At 40.9% G+C, this 25,214-nt stretch overlaps 1 protein-coding gene across 1 annotated transcript; it reads right to left on the bottom strand.

Moving 5' to 3' along the window:
• Positions 1 to 243: 243 nt before the first annotated feature.
• On the bottom strand, positions 244 to 7,638 carry kcnv2a (potassium channel, subfamily V, member 2a). Its single transcript, XM_072281154.1, has 2 exons — positions 6,325 to 7,638; positions 244 to 522 (listed from the first exon to the last, which is right to left on the bottom strand). The coding sequence occupies exons 1-2, from the start codon at positions 7,636 to 7,638 to the stop codon at positions 244 to 246; spliced, it is 1,593 nt and encodes a 530-aa protein (XP_072137255.1).
• Positions 7,639 to 25,214: the final 17,576 nt, after the last annotated feature.

Raw genomic sequence — 25,214 nt, 5'->3', positions numbered from 1 at the left:
TCCAGAACTAGATAGTAATATCATGATATGTTGAATGCTGAATGGTTCAACCTTGAAAACTAAATACAGAATACTTCCAGCTATTTTTCTAAAAATCCTTCATTTTTCTGAGAACAAGCTAATCTGTTGTCTGCATTGCAACAGTGAAATATTTTTTCAAAACAGTATTATATCTTTAAAAGAGAGAAAAAAAAAGAAAGCATGTATTCCCCAAAGCAAGGAAGTCCGTTAGCTGAAGAGATGTTACTGCTCCCTGGGCAGGTGGTGATGAGGGACCCCTCCACAGCACTCCGCAATCCTCCTTCTTGCTCTTGCTTGAAAGTTAATTTTCCCTCTTTGCTTTGGTGAAGTTGTATATTCATAGCTCTTGAGCTGCGAGTAGTAGTCTGAGAATTTATTATACAGGATGGAGATTGGCATCCCATTTAAAATGATCCCAAAAGCAATGCAGCCGAAAGCGAAAGTCCTCCCAAGGATTGTTTCTGGACAGACGTCTCCATAGCCTACAGTGGAAATGCTAACCTGAAATCAGATAAATTCCCCTTTTAGAATGCATGTAGACAACATGGTTATTTGTAAAAGACAGAACAAGACACTCTGTGACAAAGGACAGATAACACGCTTTGAATTTTTGTGTACAGAATGAACTATGAAGGGGGCATGAAAGTAAAGTGCTTGTGCTAGAATTAGAATCATAGGCCAGCCATTCAGCCTTTGCATGTGTTGGCTTTTTGTTCAAGCTATCTAATGGGTGCCAGGACACACTTTCCATCCAATCTTCTAACTTATTTCCCTTCATGTATCCATACTTTTGAAAGTCATTATTTCAAATTGTGCATTACAAGTTACAAAAATATTGCTCCACTAAAGAATGCTTCTTCTACTGATCACTATAATATTACCAGCCCTTCTGTAAAATATTTTTCAATCAAAACAGAAATGATAAAGTTCCTGTTCGAATCATCTCTGTCCTGAGACCAGTCCCAGTTATTCTTGTATCCCCTCGAACTAAAGACCTTTATCCTTCTTTCTAAATCTCTTGTTCTGTGGTTTTGCAATCCTTTTGGAAGTGCCATTACCATACGGCTCACACCAGTCAGCTATGCTGTGGCCAATTCATTTTTGTTGGGATGAAATTGCCATTGCAGGATAATGAACCCTCATCTCAAGAGTTATTCTGGCTTCCCAACCGAATACCATTTCAAGGTAAATTCAAAGGCAGAGTGTATACATGCTCAAGTATACCTGTTTTTTTGCGACAGCTTCCACTTGCATAATGAACACTCAGGACAACTCACAGGAACACTCAGGACAACTCAGTTCACATGCCATAAATTGAAGTTAATTGGTAAAATCCACAGTCAAACAAGTAGATTTTAAGGAATGGTATAGGAGGAAAGAGAGGTAGAGGGCACAGTAATACTTGTGGGGAGAATTCCAGAGTTTAAGCCCTGACAGTTCCAGGCATAGCTGCTAATGTTGGGTAATGTTGGATTAGATTGGGGACCAAACTAGAGGAACACAAGTACCTAGCAGAGAACACACAAGATTCCGTAGATGCTGGAAATCCAGAGGAACACATACTAAACACAGCAGGTCAGGCAGTATCTATGGGGAGGAATTAACCGTTTTAGGCCGAGACCCTTCATCAGGACTGGAAAGGAAGAGGGAAGAAGCCGGAATAAGAAGGTGCAGGGAGAAGAAGGAGTGCAAGTCAACAGGTGATGGGAGGGGGAGAATGAAGTAAGAAGCTGGGAGGTGATAGGTGGAAATGGTAAAAGGCTGAAGAAGAAGCAATCTGATAGGAGAGCAGAGCAGATCCTGGGAGGAAGGGAAGGAGGGTCAGTAGAGGGAGGTGTTAGGCAGGTGAGAAGAAGAGAAGGGGTAAGAAGGGAGCTAGAATGTGGAAAGGGAAAAAGAGAGAATGGGGAGAAATTACTATGTTAGAGAAATCCCAATGTAGATAGAGGGATCACTTTGTCAAGCATCTTCACTCCATCTGCAACAGGAAGGATTATCCAGTGGCTATCCATTTTAGTTCCACGCCCCAATCCCATTCCAACATGTGTGTCCCAGGCTTCCTCTACTGCCACAGTGGCCACTCTCAGGTTGGAGGAGCAACACCTTATATTCCAACCGTGTAGCCCCCAACCTGGTGGCATGAACACCAATTTCTCCAATTCTCTGGTACTTTCTCCCCCCTCTTCTTCTTTTTTTCAGTGCCCCATTCTGGCTCCACTCTTACCCTTCTCACCTGCCTATTCCCTCCCTCCAGTGCCCCTGTCTTGCATGGTCCACTCTCCTCTCCTGTCAGATTACTACTACAGTACTTCATGCCTTTACCTTTTCCACCAATCACCTCCCAGCTTCTTACTTCATACCCCTCACCCATCCAGCCTACCTTGCCCCTCGCCTGATTTCACCTATCTGCCAACTTGTACTCCTTTGCCTCTCCCCCACCACCATATTTTGGCTTCTTCACCCTTTCTTTCCAGCTCTGATGGTCTCACCCTGAGATGTCGACTGTTCATTCCCTTCCAAAGATGCCGTCTGTCCTGCTGAACCTCTCCAACATTTTCTGGTGGTTGAAGGAGGATTTTAATATTCAGCATAGTTTCAGAGCCAGTCCGATCACCAGTCACAGGGGTGAACAGCAATGCAGACTTGCAAGTTAGGACACTGGAAAATCTAGCCAGGATGTACTAGAATGTCTAGAGATAGCGAAGGCAAGGACAAGAATCTTGGAGGTACGGGAGATATTACAGAGATAAACACGAGAAAGCCTGCCCATGTTGGAAACCCAAAGCAACAGGTCAGGCAGCATCAACGGAAATGAATAAAACAGTCGACATTCCAGGATGAGACCCATCTTCAGGACTGGAAAGGAAGGGGGAATATGCCAGAATAAAAAGGTGGGGGGAGGGGATGGAAGATAGCTGGAAGGTGTTTGGTGAAGCCAGGTGGCTAGCAAAGAAGGAATCTGAAAGGAGAAAGGGAAAGAGGAAGGGACCTAGTGGGAGGTGATGGGCAGGTGTGAAGAGTTAGGAGGCCAGAGTGGGGAATACAGGAAGAGGGGAGGGGGAGGGAGAATTCTTTTTAAACCGGAAGGAGAAATCGATATTCATGCCATCAGATTGGAGGCCACCCAGACAGAAGACAAGCTGTGGCTCCTCCACCCTGAGGATCGCTTTGTCTTGGCATAAGAGTAGCCCCGTGGAGTGACATGTTGGAACAGGAATGGGAATTGCAATTAAAACATTTGGCCACCGGGAAGTTCCACTTTCGGCAGTTGGAGCAGAGGTGCTTGACGAAGCTGCTCCCCGATTTACAAAGGGTCTCACCAATAAGGAGGAGATCGCATCGGGAGCACCGGACACGAAAGACGACCCCAGCAGATTCGCAGGTGAAGGGTTGCCTCACCTGGAAGGACTGTTTGAGGCCCTGAATGAAGGTAAAATAATGAATAAAGAATCCTGTGGAAATAATAATAAGGGTGGTGTTGATATAAGCTCAGTCACAAGCACAAACCTCGCCACTGTCGAGGCATCCCTCAGTAAGAACCCTCACCATCTGGGACATACCCTCTTTTCCTTACTACCGTCAGGGATAAGACCCACACTCAATTTTATAGGGACACCTTTTTCCTCCATCATATCTCTGAACAGTCCATGAACCCATGAATATTGCCTCAGTATTACTTTCCTTTCCACTATTTATTGTGTAATTTATAGTAATACCTTTATGTCTTTACACTGTCCTGCTGCCAAAATCAAATTTCACGTCACACAAGTGAATGGTAATAAATCTGATACTGAACAGCTTATCTCAGGGTCAAATAAGGCACCAATATTACTATTCAGTCTCAGACACCTGCGGGTGCAAAGGACAGAGTAACTGGTTCAGGTAAACGCTGTGACACAAACTGAGGATAATGTCCTTATCTTCCCGATAATTAGCAAGAAAAAATTTTGCTCATTTTCTATGTAGTGTTGATCATACACTCTTAACAATTTAGCTGAAAAAAAAGGACTATGGTGAATTCAAACTTTCTCCTTTTGTTATGCCAGGCCAGACAATAACAGGAACAATTTACAGATCAAAATAATGGCACTTTTGATAGGATAGTTGACGTGGTCTGGCCTGGCTGAATGGATTGTTTCTGCCTCTCTATGATGTGCTTGTTCAGGCCAGAAATTTGCAGTTAATATATCAGTTCCACTGTTGCGTTCAATAAAACTTAAGAGTCAGGGGCGACTTTGACTTTAAAAATATATTCTTCCTTCAGTATTCAAGAGGAAATCACGAAGTGTGGAGTTCAGATTCAATGTGTGGAAAACAACACTGAAATCATGATGGGAACTGGAATGATTAGTAGAGCAACACAGCAGCATCTGACCAGACGCGAACAGCAGGACTTAAAAAATGTTGATTACTGATGAATTAGTACTGAGAATTAAATGAAAATGAAAGACAAGTGGGAAAATTAAGTGTAGAGTGATTAATCTATAAATGGAAACATCAGAGGCAGACGTGCCAATCCTAGAAAACAAAAGCAAGGGAAACCCTGGACAGGAACTGACGTAGAATCCTTTTGCATTAGAGAAAATTAAATATAAAACGGACTTAGGCAAAAATAAAATCTGTATCAAACATAACAATGGAACTAAACATAAAATAGAATGAAGGCTGTTGTGCTTCCCCCTGGGTCCCTTCCTCCTTCCCTTTCTCCTATGGTCCACTCTCCTCTTCTATCAGATTCTTTCTTCTCCATCTCTTGACCTTTCCCACCCACCTGGCTTCACCTATCACCTTTCAACTAGCCTCTTTCTCCTCCCCCCACCATTTTATTCCAGCATCCTTCCCCTTCCTTCTCAATCCTGAAGAAGGGTCTCGGCTTGAAACGTCGACTGTTCATTCTTTTCCATAAATGCTGCCTGACCTGCCAAGTTCCTCCAGCGTTTTGTGTGTGTTGCTATGAAAGAATTAGTTTGTGAAACAAAAAGTAAAGTTAAATATGAAACACAAGTACAGTTACACCATTAAATCAACACAATCTTTGCAAAGGAGATCAAAACAGAATTTCTCTGTTGCTTGCAGAGTTCCCCAGATATTGGCAAAACTGGAGCAGAAGATAATTTTAAATGCAATTTCCCCTTGCCAAGATTGAATTTTTCCAATATTTTGTGCTAATCTTAAAATATATATCATATCCAAAGCAGGCTAACCCATCAAGCTAGCCCAGCACACAAGGTGAATTATCACTCCTGGGAGATACAATAGATTATACTTTACAATCATCCAGAATATTCCAAAAGGTCCAAGAGCCAATGACACTGATGTTAAAAATGACATTTTTAAAAAAATTTTGAAATAACTTATTACAGTGTCACAATATATCTGGAAACATGTTCGTATATTTAAAACTATTTTAAGCATTTTAAATTCAGTTCACTCAAAGTTAGTGGATTGAAAATCCGATTTGAAATACTGTTCCTTCTGTGACTGGTCTATACTCAGATGTGTTAATCATACTGTTTAAAAAATATCTACCTTAAATAAATCAAGGGATATAATTTAAAGAAAAACATTTTCAATATAATGTTTGAAATTGTTGAGACCAGGATTAATACTCATGGACAATAAATTATATAGTGTCATAGATTTAGAGACAGCCTATGAGAACAAAACCTAAATTAGGTTTAAAAAGATAAATATATTCAGTTCAAAGATGCAGAGAAATTGAAGAAGTTGTTAGAAGCATTTAAGAAAATGGAGTATATATATCCTGGCAGGTTGTATTAAGTGGATAGATTGGGAGCTTATTTGTGTTAAAATTATATCATAACAAATTATATTAAAATAATTAAGTGGTCTTTCGCAATGTTGAAAATCTTTACCTGTCCATTAAAAAAAACGTATGAAATTTCCTTTTATAATTCTCCATCCCACTCTTCACCTACCATGGACTGAGAAGGACTAGAATAGCTATTTCAAAACTGAACTGCCCGAAAGTTGACCCTAAGCAAGTTGAGGAATATGCCAAGGGGAAATGTCTTGTTTGATCCAATATGTAATCCATACAGATTTATGAAGGGTTAAATACAGTACTGTACTTCATTGTTCAGAATTAACATTTTGGGGGGGTGCAACAGGGGAGCCATGCACCTAATAATAATAATATGAGACAATAATAGTATGTAGTTATTTAAAGAATGACACCACCTCTTTACAGCACGCATTACACTCATTTTTAGGCCTGAGAGTAAACACTGTGTAATCAAATAACCATTGTCTAATAACTTAAGATTTAGATATTGTACTTACTGCAGCCCACCACCAGGCATGGGGTATGGACGTGAAGTTAGTTCCTGGTACATCATGTTCAACAGAGAAAACCAGAGCAGAAAAGGAAAATATGCCCATTGCTATAAAGAGGAAAAGACAGCCAACCTGCTGGTAACATTGCTTCAATGTGAAACCAAATGCCCTCAGTCCAGTGGAATGTCGGGCAAGCTTCAAAATGCGGAAAATTCTCATCAGTCTCATTATCCTCAGCACCTGGCCAACTTTCCCCACTCTGCCCACCTTCTCAATATCCTGATCGTGCCTCCCATAGTCTTCATCCTCGAAACATTCCAGGATGATCTGGAGATAGAAGGGGAGGATTGCAATGAGGTCAACAGCATTCAGAGCACTTTGCGCAAACTTCTCAATATCAGGCGTGGAGATTATTCTTAGCAGGTACTCTATAGTAAAGAAAACGATGCAAATGGTTTCCACATGCTCCATGTAGGTATGGCCACTTAGCTGGCCAGCAGGACTCTGGTACTGCATTTCTTCAACTGTGTTCAAGGCCATGGCTACAATTGAGATTAGCACAAACATACTGGAAGCAACTGCCATCAGCTTGGCTATAACTGAAGAGAAAGGTTTTTCCACCAGGTTCCAGACTACTCTTCTCTGGTGACCATACATTAAGTCTCTGAAATGCTCTTCATCTTCTTCCACTTCAAGTTCAGCTTGCAGTTCTCGCTGCACCTTTAGCTGCTCATTCAACTCATCCTGCCTCTCCTCGAACGAGATCCGGCAGCACCTATTAGAGTTTTTTATTCGTATACCCCAGTAGTGGATCTCTTCGAGGAAGTTTCTGGGGCAAAGCTCGTTTTTAATCCACAGGACTCCTGTCCTGTAAAAGTTGAAGATGTGACGAAAGATTGCAGGATCTCGATCGAAGAAGTATTCATTATCTTTTACACTGTAGTCATCACACAGATCCAATTTCCTTGTGGGATTGGTGTAAGTGGCCAGTTTTCCAATTCTGGTCTTGGGAAATCGAGCAGCAGCACGGTAGTTGATTTGGAATATCTTGCCTCCTACATTAATATTCAACTTATAGTCTTTAAAGGGAGAACCTGCTTTGTACTGAGGGACAGTTGGTAACTCTTCATCAGAATCTGTTTCTTCGTCATATTTAATTTCATAGATATCGGGCCCAAGTACTTGCATGGAACGCCATCGTTTCATGGCCTTTCCTTTCACCAATGCCAAATCACTACGTTGTTGCTGAACTGCATTTAAACTCTGTCCTGGCTTGTAATTTGCAAACAGACTTTGACGTCTTTTTTTAAGTTCTAACATTTCTACTTGCTGACTCTTCTTAAGAAAGAACCTGTCTGTCCAGTCAAAGCAATGAACAAAGTGAACTGCATTGTTAAATAAACTAAGGAGTGTCTTTGCCTTGCTTGAGAATTGCCACTGACCCCATTAACTTGCTGACAGTGGGGATCTAAGAGCTTATCTGGCTATTTAGCCATTATCCCATTTCGGCAGCTTCTGCCCACCAACATTGACGTCTTTCTTTGCTAATCCCTGACAAATCTAATTACTTTGTAATGCAAAAGTTGGAAGCAGACGGAGGATGTAATGGAGAAGGAATAATTTAGAATCATTAGCTTTCCAAATGATGTTTCTCATCCATAAGCCATTATTAATTGTACCATCATTAGGCATTCTAGCTCACCTTATGCTATTAACTTAATAATAAGATACCAGATCGTATCAGGATTATTGGTATCAAAAAGTTTGCCTAGAATTAATAATAGATGTTGTGATTATACTGAGCATATAGTAACCTGGATTGTCCAAATACAGTACTGTGTGCTTTCTGTAATGCTTACAGAGTAAATATGCATCCTTCAAAGAGCAACTCTGAAATTGGGTCATTCAGTACAAATGGCATGAGCAGCAGCCACTATGGTTACAAGATCATAAAAACAGTGTCACCCCCTTCTCTTTCTTTCTCAGCCAAATGATGAGAAATAACAAGAGCATTGTATTATCTTGCACAAAATAAGGGTGATCTTGATTGCTTTGGTAACTTAATCCTGTTTTTTTTTTTTCGCCTGCCTTGTATTATTGTATTATTATGCATTACTCTTGTGGAAATCAGCCTTGTGCCACGGCTAACCATTATGGTCAGATTTGACTACATGTATGACAGTGAAACTAATAGTATCATTTTGCACATGCAACTTTTCCTTAGGCTTGGAACGTGCTACTGTATTCTCTGAATTTCTGTCTTGTGGATTTGCACTGTTCTCTAGTGATACAACAGTCATATGATATACCGGCTGCTCAACAATGTCACAGTTTCCCATTCTGGGATATTGTTTGCACCAATGGTTAAAGGCCTAAAATGTGAAAAACTTGTTAGCTGTCCTGTAAGTGAATCACTATCTTTGAAGATACATGCTGTGATTTTGAAGACATCAGAGCACCTGTGCAGTTCACCAAAGTAATCTCTAAGATGTTGACAGTGATTCAGTTCTAGCTGCAGACTGTGCTTCTTGTCGACTCCCCCATCGCAAGCTGGGGAAAATCACAGAGTTCCTTTGCGGCTGTTCCCAATGATACAAGTGAATGGGCTCACTGTTCTTTATCAGGTCATCAAACTGATTCCCAAAGAAACTGCCAGAAAATTACATAAGTTCATGTTGCACAGCCAGACTCCAGTGGAGTACAGAGGACCTGCCAGCAACAATCAGCAAAGCACAAGTTTAGACCTTTGCATTTATAAATGCTTGTGGGGAGTCACAAGACTTGCATGTTTACTAAGGTAAGCAGATTTTTAATTGGAGGACTAGAACTAGAGCCATTTCTAGATTGTCACTTTCCAAAGACCTAAATTTCCTGATTTAATAATGGTTTAAGAAGTCAGTTCCTGAGGGTTGTTACAGCCAGGGTTGGTAATGGGGACAAGCTCCCACTACCTATTAAATGCTCCCAATGGTGTGTACTTCAAGTAGCCTCTGACAACCAAGTCTATCTCCTGGTTTTCATGTGTGGCTTAGCTACTAAGCCCTGTGGAACTGTTTCTACTGACAAGAGAAGGGGCAAAGGTGGATTACCAGCGCCTTAAAACCAGTTGCTTCAGGCAGTTGGGGCTCATCAGCTGTGGTTGGCAGTTCATCTAGGAGAAGGAAAAATCTGATCTCAAACCTTCGCTGATTTGTGGTTATACCCATACATGGGGAAGGATTTGGGAGTAAACCCAGAGAAAAAGATCTGGAGCTGGGATCCTTAAGGTAGGACTCCATTGAGTTCAACACTGACTGGCAACTCCTGTGATGCTTCTGGTACCAAACTGTATCAGTCTCTGCTGTGCCTTTGGGTTCATCAGTTGGATAGAGAGGTGGAGCTTGCCACATGGGCAACAGCTTGCTCTCCATATCGTACGGCCCAGGCTTGTGTATCTAGACAGCTAGGACACAACGTCCATGGTCAATTCTGACCCGAAGCCAACAACAACAAGGCAGCTGACCCCATTATTTCTATACATTTTGTCTGTGCAGATCAATTCCTTGTTGTCTTCTTCAGAGATTGATGGGGTTGATTTTACACTTGCCTGGCATGTAGATCTTGCTGAGTGCAGATTTTTCTGGGGGCCAGCCCCACAAAACAAGAGTCATCTCTCAGGCATGCCCTCTGTGCCATGCCACATTACATGGAATCGTTTCCTGTATTGGCTGCTCCACATTCACCAATTGTCCTGGCGATAAGGAGGTACACAGGGTGAGATAGATCAGCTGGTTGAGTGGTGTCACAACAAGGACCTTGCATTCAACATCAGCAAGACCAAGGAACTGATTGTGGACTTCAGGAAAGGGATGCTAGGAAAACACACAATGGGGTCAGCAATGGAAGGGGTATTCAGATTCCCATTCTTGGGCATCAACACCTCAGAGGATCTATCCTGGGCTCAACAATTTGGTGCAGTTTTGAACAATGCACATCAGCAGGTGTATTTCCATTAGGAGCTCAAAAGGTTTGATATATCAACAAATACTCTTGGAAATCTCTACAGGTATACTATAGAGAGCAATCTGGGTGGTTTCATCACAGTCTGGTACAGTGCCTCCAATGTACATATTTGCGAGGGGCTGCGGAGAGTTTTATAGTCAACCATCTCCTTCATGGGCACAAGCCTCGAGTCACTACCTTTTGTAGATGTCCTCTGGGGTGGAGAGAAGGCAGTAGCCATTATTAAGGAGCCCCCATTATTTGGGACATACCTTTTTCTCATTACTACCATCAGGAAGGGGGTACAGGAGCCTGAAGACGCACACTCAATAATTCAGGAACAGCTTCTTCCCCTCTGCCATCAGATTTCTGAATGCTCCAACAACAAATGAACACTACCACTTTTACACTATTTATTTGTTTTATATTTTATTGTGATATAGTTTTTTAATGTCTTGCACTGTACTACTGCTACAGAATAACAAATATCATTGCATATGTCAGTGATAATAAACCTGAATATGATTCACATCTGCTATCTGGACATGTTGTGACTGTCCATTCTGGTGTATGGCAGCAACAGGGGTCCCCACTGGAGCTCTTCCCCTTCACAAGAGAGTCCTGGAGTAGAGAGAGCAGTCCCGTGCAAAGATTACTGTACTCAGATTGGTTCATGGGCTCCTAGGCCTCCTGTCATTTCTCTACTATGAAGCCAAAGTTCCACGTTGATACACCCGCATGCCTTGAATATTTGAAAGGCTAAAACCTCAAATCCTACTTGCACTTCATTCCCCGCGTTCCTGAGCTTTGGGTACCGGGTGTGGAGGGGTTGAATTGATCGGGGGAACCTCCATGTTGGTCTGCCTCTGGCCACTCACAGACAACAGGAGTCCGAGCTGACTGCCTGCTCTACTGCTGAGCATACATACATGGTCACATTTTAATCTACGAGTAAATAAGAAGGGACACAGTTCAGGGTCCACCTGCCATTGCACCAAAATTAGTTAAATGTTGTCTTCAATCTTTATTAACTATTTGCAGTTTGTGATTCAGTGATAAGCAATGCATGCTAAGATTATCTAATGGGAATAACATTACTTGTTATGAAAATATAACCTTCAATGTCCCATGTTTATATATTTTAGAATATTTACAAATAAGGAATATTTTGAAATATGAAAAGAGCAATGAAGGACACATAAATTTAGAAAACTAATTCTTGCTGCTAAATTGTATCTTTGGTGCATGCAAAAGTTGCAGGGGTAAACAGCTGAAGGCCAGTCTCTTTGTTGCTGTGGCTCCTTGTAAACCCACAGACACAACAGCACTGAGTCCGCACAATAGCAAACTAAACTTGGATGATGCTCTGAGCTCTCAATTTGGCAGTCAGATGCTTGAAGCAATAATTTATGCACGATGGAAGCTGAGCATTTGGGTTAGGTTATCATGGTTGGATCCATAACTGTGCTAATGAAGTTGGCTACATTTCTGTGCTGGGAAGAATGGTCAGCTATGTCTGTGCAAAGCCCTGTGCAAGGCTGCAGCTGGACTACTTCATCGTCCCTGATACATGTACTTTCTGGCAGGCCTGCTAATACACAAAGCATTCCATTGCACAGTACTGGTATATTTTTTCCCCCTCGGGCCTTACTTCCCTTTTCCTGATCTCATCCCCAAGTTATTCTCTGGGAAGAGGCAACATTCTGAATGGCATCTGTATAAATTTGCATTTTGCACATCAGGAGAGACACTGACTTGAGGGCCAGATGGGATAGGAGAAGGATGCTGTCGACTTTGATGTTTCCAATCCAGGTACCGTCCACAATCTTTGCAATAGGTTAGATCCCTTGGTTAGGACTATTGTCCATTTTGTTTAGCATACCCAAGTGCACCTGTCCCCTCTGATTAGCTGTTGTTACATCTGGTTGTTCATCACCAATCCTGCAAGAAAGAGGTGAACGGTATGTCACTGGATATTACAAAACGCATCTAGCTAAAGCAGTATTAACATTGAAGAGTTTAGTGTGGAAGAAGGGTCAGAAAAAGGGTTAATAAACTTGCATTTTACTATTTGAAATTTATAACCCATTGTCCTAAGCTTTGACCTGCAGCCAGTCTTTCATAATCAGGATGCAGCACTGAGTGCCGATAACCAAAAAGAGGAATGCACACTCATATGATTCAGTCGCTAGTCTGTTATATGATTATAAATATCTTGTGCTCTGGCTGTCGTTGTTTCCTCCTGGTTATGTACATCTGCTTGTGTAACAGTTTCACTTGCATGCCGGTATTTGCCTGTTCATCAGTATGAATGTATGCAGAAAGTGCTTTGTAACTCATAGCGTCGCACCCCTCTGCAGGTTCTCCATGATATTGTGCTGAATAAAAGTATCACTGCTTGAAGTCTGGTTTTTAAGAGTTGTTTTTCTTCAACACAGTTTGTGAGCTGTGAGCTATAGGTGTTGTATACAGTAATACCATGCAATGAGGGATCTAGAACACATGAATTTTAGAGGCAAGGGCTGAAAAATAGAGCTGGGTGACAAGGTGGGTGTGGTGCATTCAATAATGACAAACTAACAGAATAAGGCATTAACATTTAATTTACAATGCCTTGAGTCCAGTGTCCAAAACCTTAGATCCTACTGTCTGTTACTTTACATTATTCTTTGGGATTACGGTCCAATTTCACATTAATTGCTCCAGCTATAATGCTCTCCTTTAAGACAGCCAATCTCCTGCAATATTAGACCACCGATATCACCCCCAGTCGAAAATGTGCACCATCTAACGAACGCAAATTGCCAGCAAACTAATATGTCAGAGCAGGATTAAAAATAATAGAAACAAAGGCAGTAGTGGGGAGAAATTCCGGAGTGTGAAGTGGAATGGAAGGAGAAACATAGGCAGCTGAGCAAGAGGTCAGTTAAAACCAAGAGCCAAGCTGGAGGTTAATCAGCAAGTTAAAGCGACAAATAGATTCAAATGCACCTGGATTCTGCTTGATTGGTCCCGTCTACCTTTGCTCATCCCCCACCGATGCCCCGAGTTTCTGTAGTCTTGAGGGTTCAAGATGAACACTTTGGAGCAAAGATGGAATATGAATGTTTGTAAGATTTTTCACTGTGTTGTTGATAATACCGATACAGGTTTCATTATTGTGAACAATAGAAATGCTTGGATCCGTGGATTTTAAGAAAATTGTTCTTTTTTGTTGCTGAGTATCAAGCATTTCTCTCCCCCTCCTAATTGCCCTCTAATTTTTTTGAATTAATGCTGAGATTTTTTTAAAATTAGACCTTACTTTGATGTACATTGATTTGTTGTGATGTTATGAAGGTAAAATGATTGCCATCTGAATTTTGTCATATTGTTTAGCTAGACTCAAATTTCTCATTTAAATGCTAGAAATAGAATCTGAAATTACAAAAGGTAAACCTCTTATTGTTTGACTGATCTTTGTAGAACTAAACTGGTGCCTCAAGGGAGAGCGATTCTGTTACTAAAAATGGTTAGAGCTAGAGAAGCAAGCATTCGCCTTCACTGAGTGAATTTAATGAGCTAGTCCACAAAGCTGGCCAAACTAATTTAGTTACAAAATTTGAATTAGAATGAATTTGGCTCATTTTCTCCAGGCAGCCTGGGTGACTCACAGGTAATTCTGTATCATACTTTCTGTATGATGCTGACCCGATTATAAAAGTAGCCGGTTTCTCCACACAGGACTGGGTCAATAATTGGAGAGAGACTACAAAAGTGGATGAGAAAACATGTTCCCATTGTGTGTATGCTAGACAGAGTTACTTAGAGAGACCTGGAATGGGGGAGTAGTCTAACTTCTTTTTTTAAAAAAAACAGAGCAAAGATCTTCATTGCCATCATCCTTTCAGACACAGATCAGCAATCACAAAAATCTTATTTATTTTGACAACTTCCTTCCAAACCTCCTTCCAGAGATACAGGAAACAAAATTAGAAATGTTTGATGCAACTTCACAGGGCACTAGCAAGTCTGTACCTCAAAGAATATTTAATTTTGTTCTCCATATTTCAGGAATGAACTTACACTGGAGGATTGATTCTTGGAAACAGGTTGACAAACATCTGGAGCTTTGCCAAATCTTGGTGAAAGCTATATATAGTGGTACTAGAAAGCTTGTGAACCCTGTAGAATTTTCTCTATTTCCTACATAAATATCACCTAAAATATGATCATATCTTCATGCGGAAGGCCTAAAACTAGATAAAGGGAACCCAGTTAAATAACACAAAACATTATACTTATTCATCTACTTATTGATAAATATGATCCAATGTTACATATATTTGTTGGAAAAAGTATGTGAAGTTCTGCTTACAGTAACTGGTGTGACTCCCTTGTACAGCAATAACTTCAACTAATGTTTCCAGTAACTGTTGATCAGTCCTGCACATTGGCTTGAGCAATTTTAGGCCATTCCTCCTTACAAAGCTGCTTCAACCCTGGGATGATGTTGGGGTCCTTCATGAACTGCTTGCTTCCAGTCCTTCCACAACATTTCTTTAGGATTAAGGTCAGGACTTTGACTCAGCCATTCCAAAAAACGAATTCTCTTTTCAAAACAATGGTTGATTTACTCATCTTTGGAATCGTCTTGTTGCATTATCCAACTTCTATTCAGCTTCAGGTGACGGACTGTTACCCTGACATTCTCCTGTAAAATGTCTTTTGAATTCATTGTTCCCTCAACAATAGCAAGCTGTCCAGGCCCTGAGGCAACAAAGCAGCTCAAAACCGTGATGCTCCTTCCACCATGCTCCACAGATGGGATGAGGTTTTGGTGTTGGTGTGCAGTGTCCCCTTTTCCTCCAAACATAGCAGTGTGCATTCCTGCCAAAAAGTTCAACTTTTGTCTCATCTGTCCACAGAACATTGTGGAACATTTAGGCGGTCTTTCACAAACTTCAGAAATGCAGCAATGTTTGTTTTTGAGAGCAGTGGCTTCCTCTGTGGTGTCCTTCCATGAACACTATTCTTGTTCAGTGGACACACGAACAGAGACTTTTGCAATTTCTAGAGATTTCTGCAGGTCTTTTGCTGTTACCCTTGGGTTCTTTTTCACCTCCATCAGCATTGTTCATTGTGCTCTTGGTGTGATCTTTGCAGGAGGCCCACTCCTAGGGAGAGGAGCAACAATACCGAGTTTCCTCCATTTCGAGACAATCTCTTCCTGTGGACTGATGAACACTCAGGTCTTCAGAATTGCTCTTGTAGGTTTTTCCAGCTCCATACATCTCTGCTTATCCAAGGTCCTCTGGAAGTTGTTTTGATCGAGGCATAGAGCACAAACAGACCTTTCCTGAGAAGAGCAGGCTCTGTCAGTAAACTGACAGTTGTTTTTTTTAAAAAAATATGTACAGGGCAGGACACCTCTACAACCCACACCTCCAATCTCAACTCTGATATGAACAGCTGACTCTGAATACCTTTTGTAGAAGGCATGACCCCAGAGGTTCCCATACCTCTTCCGACAAATACATGTAATATTGGATCATTTTTCCCTTCAATAAATTAAAGTACAATTTTGTGTTATTTATTTAATTGGGTTCTCCATCTAGCTTTAGGACTTGTGTGAAGCTCTGATCACATTTTAGGTCATATTTATGCAGAAATAGAGAACATTCTATAGCAGGGGTAGGCAACCTAGGGCCCGTGGGTCAGATCTGGCCCGCGAAGGTATTTTGACCGGCCCATGAGCTGGTCCTTCATCTGCATTCACAACGGTGTTGAGAACCTGGAGCCCATGTATCGGGAGCACACAGGAGCCCAGAATCAGTGGCAAAACAAGTAGGTCACCTCACAAGTCACTCTCTGGCAGCCCTGTCAGGCACTTCCTGCCCCAGCTCTGGTCTCCCTCATCAGTCTTATTAGTCACCTCAGAACACCCAAGACCTGAAGCAATCCCAGGGGAATAAAAATAGAAAGGAGAGTTAATTCCTCATGTTCAGTAAGTGCAGTGACAGTAGTTCACAAGTTCACAAGACAAAGGAGCAGAAGTAGGCCATTCGGCCCATCGAGTCTGCTCCGCCACTCCACCATGAGCTAAACTATTCGCCCATCTAGCTCCAATTTCCAGCTCCCCCCACCCCCCCATATCCCTTGATACCCTGACTAATTAGATACCTATCAATCTCCTCCTTAAACACCCTCAATGATCGGGCCTCCACAGCTGTATGTGGCAACGAATTCCATAACTCCACGACCCACTGTTTTAAATGGGTACCCTCTAATTCTAAGACTGTGGTCTCTTGTCCTGGACTCACCCACCAAGGGAAACAGCCTTTCCACATCTACTCTGTTCAACCCTTTCAACATTCGAAATGTTTCTATGAGATCCCCTCTCATTCTTCTATACTCCAATGAATACAGTCCAAGAGCCAACAAACACTCCTCATATGTTAGCCTCTGCATTCCAGGAATCATCCTCATAAATCTTCTCTGAACTCTCCCCAACATCAGTACATCCCTTCTAAGATAGGGGGCCCAAAACTGCACACAGTATTCCAAATGAAGTCTCACCAGTGCCCCATAGAGCCTCATCAACACCTCCTTACTCTTATACACTATTCCTCTTGAAATGAATGCCAACATAGCATTTGCTTTCCTTACCACTGATCCAACCTGGTGGTTAACCTTTAGGGTATCCTGCACGAGGACTCCCAAGTCCCTTTGCACTTCCGATTTTTGAATTTTCTCCCCATCCAAATAATAATCTGCCCGATTATTTCTTCTTCCAAAATATACAATCGTACATTTCTCAACATTGTATCTCATCTGCCATTTCTTTGCCCACTCTCCTAAACTGACCAAGTCTCTCTACAACCTTTCCGTCTCTTCAACACTTCCTGCTCCTCCACCTATTTTGGTGTCATCTGCAAACTTGGCCACAAAACCATTTAATCCATAATCTAAATCATCGATATACGTCGTAAAAAGAAGCGCCCCCAACATTGACCCATGCGGAACACCACTAGTAACCGGCAACCAATCAGAATAAGATCCCTTTATTCCCACCCTTTGCTTTCTGCCTATCAGCCAATGCTCCACCCATTCCAATATCTTTCCTGTAATTCCATGGGCTCTCATCTTATTAAGCAGCCTCTTATGCAGCACCTTATCAAAGGCCTTTTGAAAATCCAAATACACAACATACACAGCTTCTCCCTTGTCAATCTTATTTGAGATTACCTCAAAGATTTCCAATAGGTTGGTGAGGCAGGATCTTCCCTTCGTGAAACCATACTTCCATGAACAACATTCTTGTTCAGTGGACACACGAACAGAGACTTTAGCAAATTCTAGAGATTTCTGCAGGTCTTTTGCTGTTACCCTTGGGTTCTTTTTCCACCTCCTTCAGCATTGCACATTGTGCTCTTGCTGTGATCTTTGCAGGAGGCCCACTCCTAGGAAGAGGAGCAACAATACCCAGTTTCTTGGGCCTATCTTGTCATGCACCTCGAGGTATTTCATAACCTCGTCCGTGAGGATCGACTCCAATAACTTTCTGAACACCAATGTCAGACTAATAGGTCTGTAATTCTCTTTTTGCTGCCTCCCTCCTTTCTTAAACAGCAGAACTACATTTGCGACCTTCCAGTCCGCCGGAACCATGCCAGAGTCTATTGATTCCTGGAAGATCATTTCCAATGCCTCCACAATCTCCAAAGCCATCTCCTTCAGAACCTGTGGGTGCACCTCATCCTGTCTGGGAGACTTATCTATTCTTAGTCCATTTAGCTTCCCAAACATTTTCTCTCTAGTAATCTTGACTGTACCTAATTCTATTCCCTGAGACCTCTGGCTATCAGGTATGTTGCTAATGTCTTCCACTGTGAAGACTGATGCAAAACACTCATTCAGTTCCTCCGCCATCTCTTTGTACCCATTATAATTTATCCAGCATCATTTTCAATCCGTCCCATATATACCCTTGTCACTCTTTTACTCTTCATACATTTAAAAAAACTCTTACTATCCTTTTTTTATGTTAATTGCCAACTTCCCTTCATAATTCATCTTTTCTTTCCTAATGACTTTCTTAGTTTCCTTCTGTAAGTTTTTAAAAGTCGTCTAGTATTCCGTTTTCCCACTAATTTTTGCTTCCTTGTGCACCATCTCTTGCTTTTATTTTAGCCTTAACCGCCTCGTTAGCCACATTTGTGCCATTTTCCCACTCATGATTTTCTTTTTTCTTGGAATATATTTTTCTTGCACTTTCCTTATTTCTTGTAGGAATTTCATCCAATTCTGCACTACCGTCCCTCCATCTAGCTTACTTTTCCAATCGACTTGGGCCAGTTTCTCTCTCAACCACCCTAATATCGATACACCTGAAATCAGCTTCTCCTTTGCAGATTTGAAACTGAACTCAAGTATGATCACTACTTCCAAATTTTGTAAAAAGTAGTTTGGTTATTGTAGCATGCATCTTGTGTTTAAACTACAGTCAATGATATAGAAGTTGTTTAAACCACTTTCCATGCCACAAAACAGTATTTAATCCAGGGGTAGGCAACCTACGGCCCATGGGTCAGATCCGGCTTGCGAGCAAATATTGGGATACTATGCTTATCCGGCCTGAGAGCAATTTTTCCTTATTCTGAGTGCTTCACGCGACCACGCTGATGGACATGCATGTTGCACTGGCCCCAGGTTCCATTTTATTCCAAACAAAACACTGGAAGGTAGACTATCTTATTAATATGTATTAGATACTCTCCGTGCACGTGCAGGTTTTCAGATGGCGTCATTCAAATTTGTAAACTGAAACAGTTCACTGTGTTTTAACATGAAGTTCACACTAAATATCCAGATATTTACATGTGCTATGACACTTGCTGAATAACTCACGTTTCAAAATAAAATCAAAGAGCTTTTACAGGTATATTAAGAGTAAAAGGATTGTAAGGGATAAAATTGGTCCTCTTGAAGATCAGAATGGTCAGCTACGTGCAGAACCAAAAGAAATGGGGGAGATCTTAAATGGGTTTTTTGCGTCTATATTTACTAAGGAAACTGGCATGGAGTCTATGGAATTAAGGGAAACAAGTAGTGAGATCATGGAAACTGTACAGATTGAAAAGGAGGAGGTGCTTGCTATCTTGAGGCAAATTAAAGTGGATAAATCCCCAGGACCTGACAGGGTATTCCCTTGGACCTTGAAGGAGAATAGTGTTGAAATTGCAGGCGCCCTGGCAGATATATTTAAAATGTTGGTGTCTACGGGTGAGGTGCCGGAGGATTGGAGAATGGCTCATGTTGTTCCATTGTTTAAAAAAAGGATTGAAAAGTAATCCAGGAAATTATAGACCGATAAGTTTGATGTCGGAAGTGGGTAAATTATTGGAGGGAGTACAAGCATTTGGATAGACAGGGACTTATCAGGGAGAGTCAACATGGCCTTGTGTGTGGTAATTCATGTTTGACCAATCTATTGGAATTTTTCAAGGTTACCAGGAAAGTGGATGAAGGGAAGGCAGTGGATGTTGTCTACATGGACTTCAGTAAGGCCTTTGACAAGGTCCCACATGGGAGGTTAATTAGGAAAATTCAGTCGCTAGGTATACATGGAGAGGTGGTAAATTGGATTAGACATTGGCTCAATGGAAGAAGCCAAAGAGTGGTAGTAGAGGATTGAGGATTGCTTCTCAGAGTGGAGGCCTGTGACTAGTGGTGTGCCACAGGGATCAGTGCTGGGTCCATTGTTATTTGTCATCTATATCAATGATCTGGATGATAATGTGGTAAACTGGATCAGCAAAATAGCCGATGAAACAAAGGTTGGAGGTGTAGTGGACAGTGAGGAAGGTTTTCAAAGCTTGCAGGGGGGTTTGGACCAGCTGTAAAAATGGACTGAAAAATGGCAGATGGAATTTAATACAGACAAGTGTGAGGTATTGCACTTTGGAAGGACAAACCAAGGTAGAACAGAGGGATCTGGGAATACAGATACAAAATTCCCTCAAAGTGGCATCACAGGTAGATAGGGTCGTAAAGAGAGCTTTTGGTACATTGGCCTTTATTAATCAAAGTATTGAGTATAAGAGCCGGAATGTTATGATGAGGTTGTATAAGGCACTGGTGAGGCCGAATCTGGAGTATTGTTTTTAAAAATGCAAACACGAGGAATTCTGCAGATGCTGGAAATTCAAGCAACACACATCAAAGTTGCTGGTGAATGCAGCAGGCCAGGCAGCATCTCTAGGAGGAGGTACAGTCGACGTTTCAGGCCGAGACCCTTCATCAGGACTAACTGAAGGACTAGCTCTTCCTTCAGTTAGTCCTGATGAAGGGTCTCGGCCTAAAACGTCAACTGTACCTCCTCCTAGAGATGCTACCTGGCCTGCTGCATTCACCAGCAACTTTGATGTGTGTTTCTGGAGTATTGTGTTCAGTTTTGGTCACCAAATTACAGGAAGGATATTAATAAGGTTGAAAGAGTGCAGAGGAGGTTTACAAGGATGTTGCCAGGACTTGAGAAACTCAGTTACAGAGAAAGGTTGAATAGGTTAGGACTTTATTCCCTGGAGCGTAGAAGAATGAGGGGAGATTTGATAGAGGTATATAAAATTATGATGGGTATAGATAGAGTGAATGCAAGCAGGCTTTTTCCAAAGGCAAGGGGAGAAAAAAAAAGAGGACATGGGTTAAGGGTGAAGTGGGAAAGTTTAAAGGGAACATGGGGGGGGGGCTTCTTCACACAGCAGTGGGAGTATGGAATGAGCTGCCAGACGAGGTGGTAAATGTGGGTTCTTATTTAACATTTAAGAATAAATTGGACAGATACATGGATGGGAGGTGTATGGAGGGATATGGTCCATGTGCAAGTCAGTGGGACGAGGCAGAACATGGTTCAGCACAGCCAAGAAGGGCCAAAAGGCCTGTTTCTGTGCTGTAGTTTTTCTATGGTTTCTAAAAAAAATTCCAATGGCAATGAATGCAAAACATAGGAAGGTAGACACTGAGTGCCGAAATTTCCAAGACACTTGGACACTAGATTACTTCTTCATCGAGCAAGCTGGGAAACCAGTTTGTCTCATTTGCCTAGAAAATGTTGCTGTGAAGAAGGTGGCAAATATCAGGCGACATTACGAGACCCGCAATAGTGGAAATTTTAAACAAGTTTACTGGGCAAGCAAGGAAAGATGAAGTTGAGCAAATAAAGGCTAGTTTTGGAAAACAAACGTCATTTTTTGCAAGAAAAGCAAAACGTATTGTCCAAAAAAGTGGACACTGCATCAGAAATTTTTCCAAATGGAATTGATTGAGATGCAGTGTGACGACATTTTGAGATCCAAATTTCATTCTGAAGATGTGGCAGTGCTTGACTTCAATAGAAAATATATTCATCCAAGTAGGAAGTATCCTAACTTAGTGGACCATGCAAAAAAGATGGCATCATTGCTTGGCAGCACTTATCTGTGTGAGCAATTATTTTCAAAAATGAAGCACACCAAGAACCAGTTGAGAACAAGACTGACTGATGCCCATCTGGATAATGTCTTGCTCTTGGCAGCAACAGGTCTGACACCCAATATTGAGCAGCTTTCAAGCAACAAGTTTCACATTCATTTATTGACTGTTTGCATTAAAATTCTCTTTTTTATTATACTTAATTTACTACCATTCAATGCATCACGTTCATTGCTTTATGTTTAAAGATTCTTTACGTCCTTTTAATAGATTCAAAAGATGCCTTGATTGAAATAAATTACAACTAAACTGAGTTCTTTGATTACTAATTGGCATCCTTGGTTAAGCACAAATGATTTTCTAGCTTGCGTTATTCATTAATTTGAGGCAAAACATAACTAGATGTATTTAAATGGATAGTTCCCATATTTCAAGTTTTTTTTTTAAAATGGCATTTATCTGGCCCACTGTCTGCTCATTAATACGCCATCCGGCCCACCGAGGCAAAAAGGTTGCCGACCCATTCTATAGGGTTCACAAACTTCGTAGCACCACTGTAGACTACACTGAGACAAATATGCTGCTTTCATTGACCCTTTTGTAAGGCCTTTAGATGTTAGATAGTCAGGACCTTGCCTTTATAGTTCTGACCTACTTGATTAATCATGATGATTTAGAAAAGATATGGTTAATGTTAGATTTGTCTGCTGCTTAGCCTGTCCTTCATTCACTTCGCTGGTAACATACTTGAACCAAAGAGCTGGAAAACAATGGTCAGAGCCTCCTAGAACTGGTGATATGTCTTTTGAAACTCAATATAATCTCTTATTGAATACAATCAACACATCACATTCTGTTTGCATCTTTTGTTGATGCATGTGAACATTTCATTTAATACTATACCCACATCTTCCATTTTTACTCAGATTACTCTACCGCTTGGCTTTTTAAAAAAATGGAATTCAATTTCTCTTTTCATATTTAAAAAACATTCAGGCATAGAATTAAGTTATAATACAGAAACTAACCATTAGAACCTAGTCTACTTTCGCTGTATGTGTTCTACACAAAGTATTTCCTACCCACCCTTTAAAATACATGGAGAAACCAATAGATGTCTTTGGCAAGATTTGGTTTCCTATATTAACTGCTCAACACTGCCAGATTGGAATAGGCTCGGATATTACTGGGGTATGGAACAATGTAGTTTCCATATATTCAGCAGTAGCATTTCCTGCTGTTCAAAGTTGTTGAATGGACTCTCCACGGATAATATTTCCGGCATACAAACAGGACACCAAGTTTGCAGCCAAATGTGGCTTTCACCAGTTTTACATTCTATATCCTAGCCTTATACACCAAGTCATGTTCCCTTGAACTTTGAATGGAAACTATTAAACTACATTTATCATGCTATTTCCTTATTTTTAGCTCGAGGAATGTATAATTCTATGTAGGCCTAGTAAACTATCCAGAACTATCCCTTTTTGAAATTCCAATTACTGAAAATTTGGAAAGCAATGATTTTTAAATATCAGGTACAACTCTGACTGCAGATTTTCAATTTCCATCCAGTCACCTTTAATGGAAAATTCTCTTGTGGGCACTGTAATTCTTGATTTATTTATTTTAACACAACAAGCAGCAAGCTGCAGATGCTGTTAAAATGTCGTGTTTCATTCCCCCCCCCCCCCCATTTACTTTTAAACAGTTCTTTTCATTGCTTGGGTGAGACATCATACAGTCAGTTACTCTTAACAGTCTTGGATCAGAACACCATTAACTTCAGAGGGAGAACCTGAGCACAGTGTACCAAAATTCAATTTGCATTCTGTTATCCACCACTGCCCCCGATCCTAACTTAACTGGTTCATAGCAGTTGTGGTTCTTGCTTGACATTTAGCTCTGGATGGGAAGATATTTCTTTCAATTTATTGGGGAAAAATAAAGAAAGCTATTGTAAGTATAAGCCATTCTGCACATGCTGAAAATCCAAAGCAAAACAAAATGTTTGAGGACTCAAGTAAGGCAGGATCTATGGAGGGGAATAAATAGTTGATGCTTCAGGCTAAGACCCTACATCAGGACGTGGGGGGGGGGGGGGAAGAAGAGCGGGGTTGAAGAAAAAAACAATAAGGTGGGGGAAGGGAAGGAGTACAAGCTGTCAGGTGAGAGATACTGGACAAGAATATAATTGAAATAAGAGAACGACAGATACCATACAGGGCAAGCAGCAAGAGGATCTTACTGAACTCCCACAAAGATTTAAACTTCTTCAGGGTAAATCTTTGGTTCTCACCTTCCTAAAGGAGTAATTCCTCTTCCAAGCCAGACTACAGGACCCTGTAATGATTTTCCTACCCCATATCCACCCAGCCTTTTTCCAGCTCTACACTTATCTAAATTCCAAATCAGTTCAGAGGCAGTTGAAACTCACCTGTGCCATTTACCCAAGAACCCTTAATGCCAACCATACAGGTTTATATGCTGTAATCTGGGTTGTGAGCAATGCACCATATAAACACTTCAAATCCTACTAACACTGTTTTCCAATTTTAAAGATAATCACATTTCATTCATTAAATATCGCTCTTTCATTTTAAACTTTTCATCTGTACAATTCCCTTCACTGTTCCTCCCCAATTCTACAACCTCCTCTGTATTTATAGTCCAAGCTCTGCACTACAGCAATTCTGGGATCTTGGGCTTTCCAGATTTTGATCACTATGTCAAAATTCATGTCCTCAGCTATTTATGCTTCAAATTCAGAAATCCCTTCACAACAATCTCCACGTTTTCTTTACGATGCTTAAAATCTATTCTTAAGGTTTGTAATTACATAAAGTTTGTTTAATAATACTATGAAATACTGAGAAATTGTTATAATAAAGACATTTGAATGCAAGGGTCATGCTATAACAATAAATGAAAATATGTTAGATTAATAGCATTTTCTCTTCATATTAAATCAGAAATTTACTGCTAATTGACATTTTAAACTATAGACACTAGTGAAAGTTATTTCTGATTTGACAGTGCATACACATCAAGATAACTAGCCTTTACAAAATAATCCATTAGGATTAAGTAACATACTTTTAAATTCTAGAATGCTATTCTGAAACTTGGACTAAAAGGACAAAACTGAATCTGTATATCCGGATTATAGTAGAAGGTAGTAAATTCCCATTTTCATGCAGTTGTCACATTTCTAGTGGTGTGTCCAATTTGGAGAATCACTGACTTGTGCGCAAGGTGACCAGTTGGTGGGAAATCAATGCCACTTGTCTGTTGATGTAATGTACATTGAAATTCACATCTCACTTGCAGGCTATTGATGAAATGAAATTCATAGCTCATTAACAGGCTATTGCACCTTGCCCAACATGGGATGGAGGGTAGCTGCCTGAACCCTGGGGATTTGCTGGCAGATAGATCAAATCTGAAGTTAGATTGAAGGAATC

This window comes from Mobula birostris, chromosome 17 (genome assembly GCF_030028105.1).
Source record: "Mobula birostris isolate sMobBir1 chromosome 17, sMobBir1.hap1, whole genome shotgun sequence".
Lineage (NCBI taxonomy): Eukaryota > Metazoa > Chordata > Chondrichthyes > Myliobatiformes > Myliobatidae > Mobula > Mobula birostris.
This window is presented reverse-complemented; position numbering and strand designations above follow the sequence as displayed.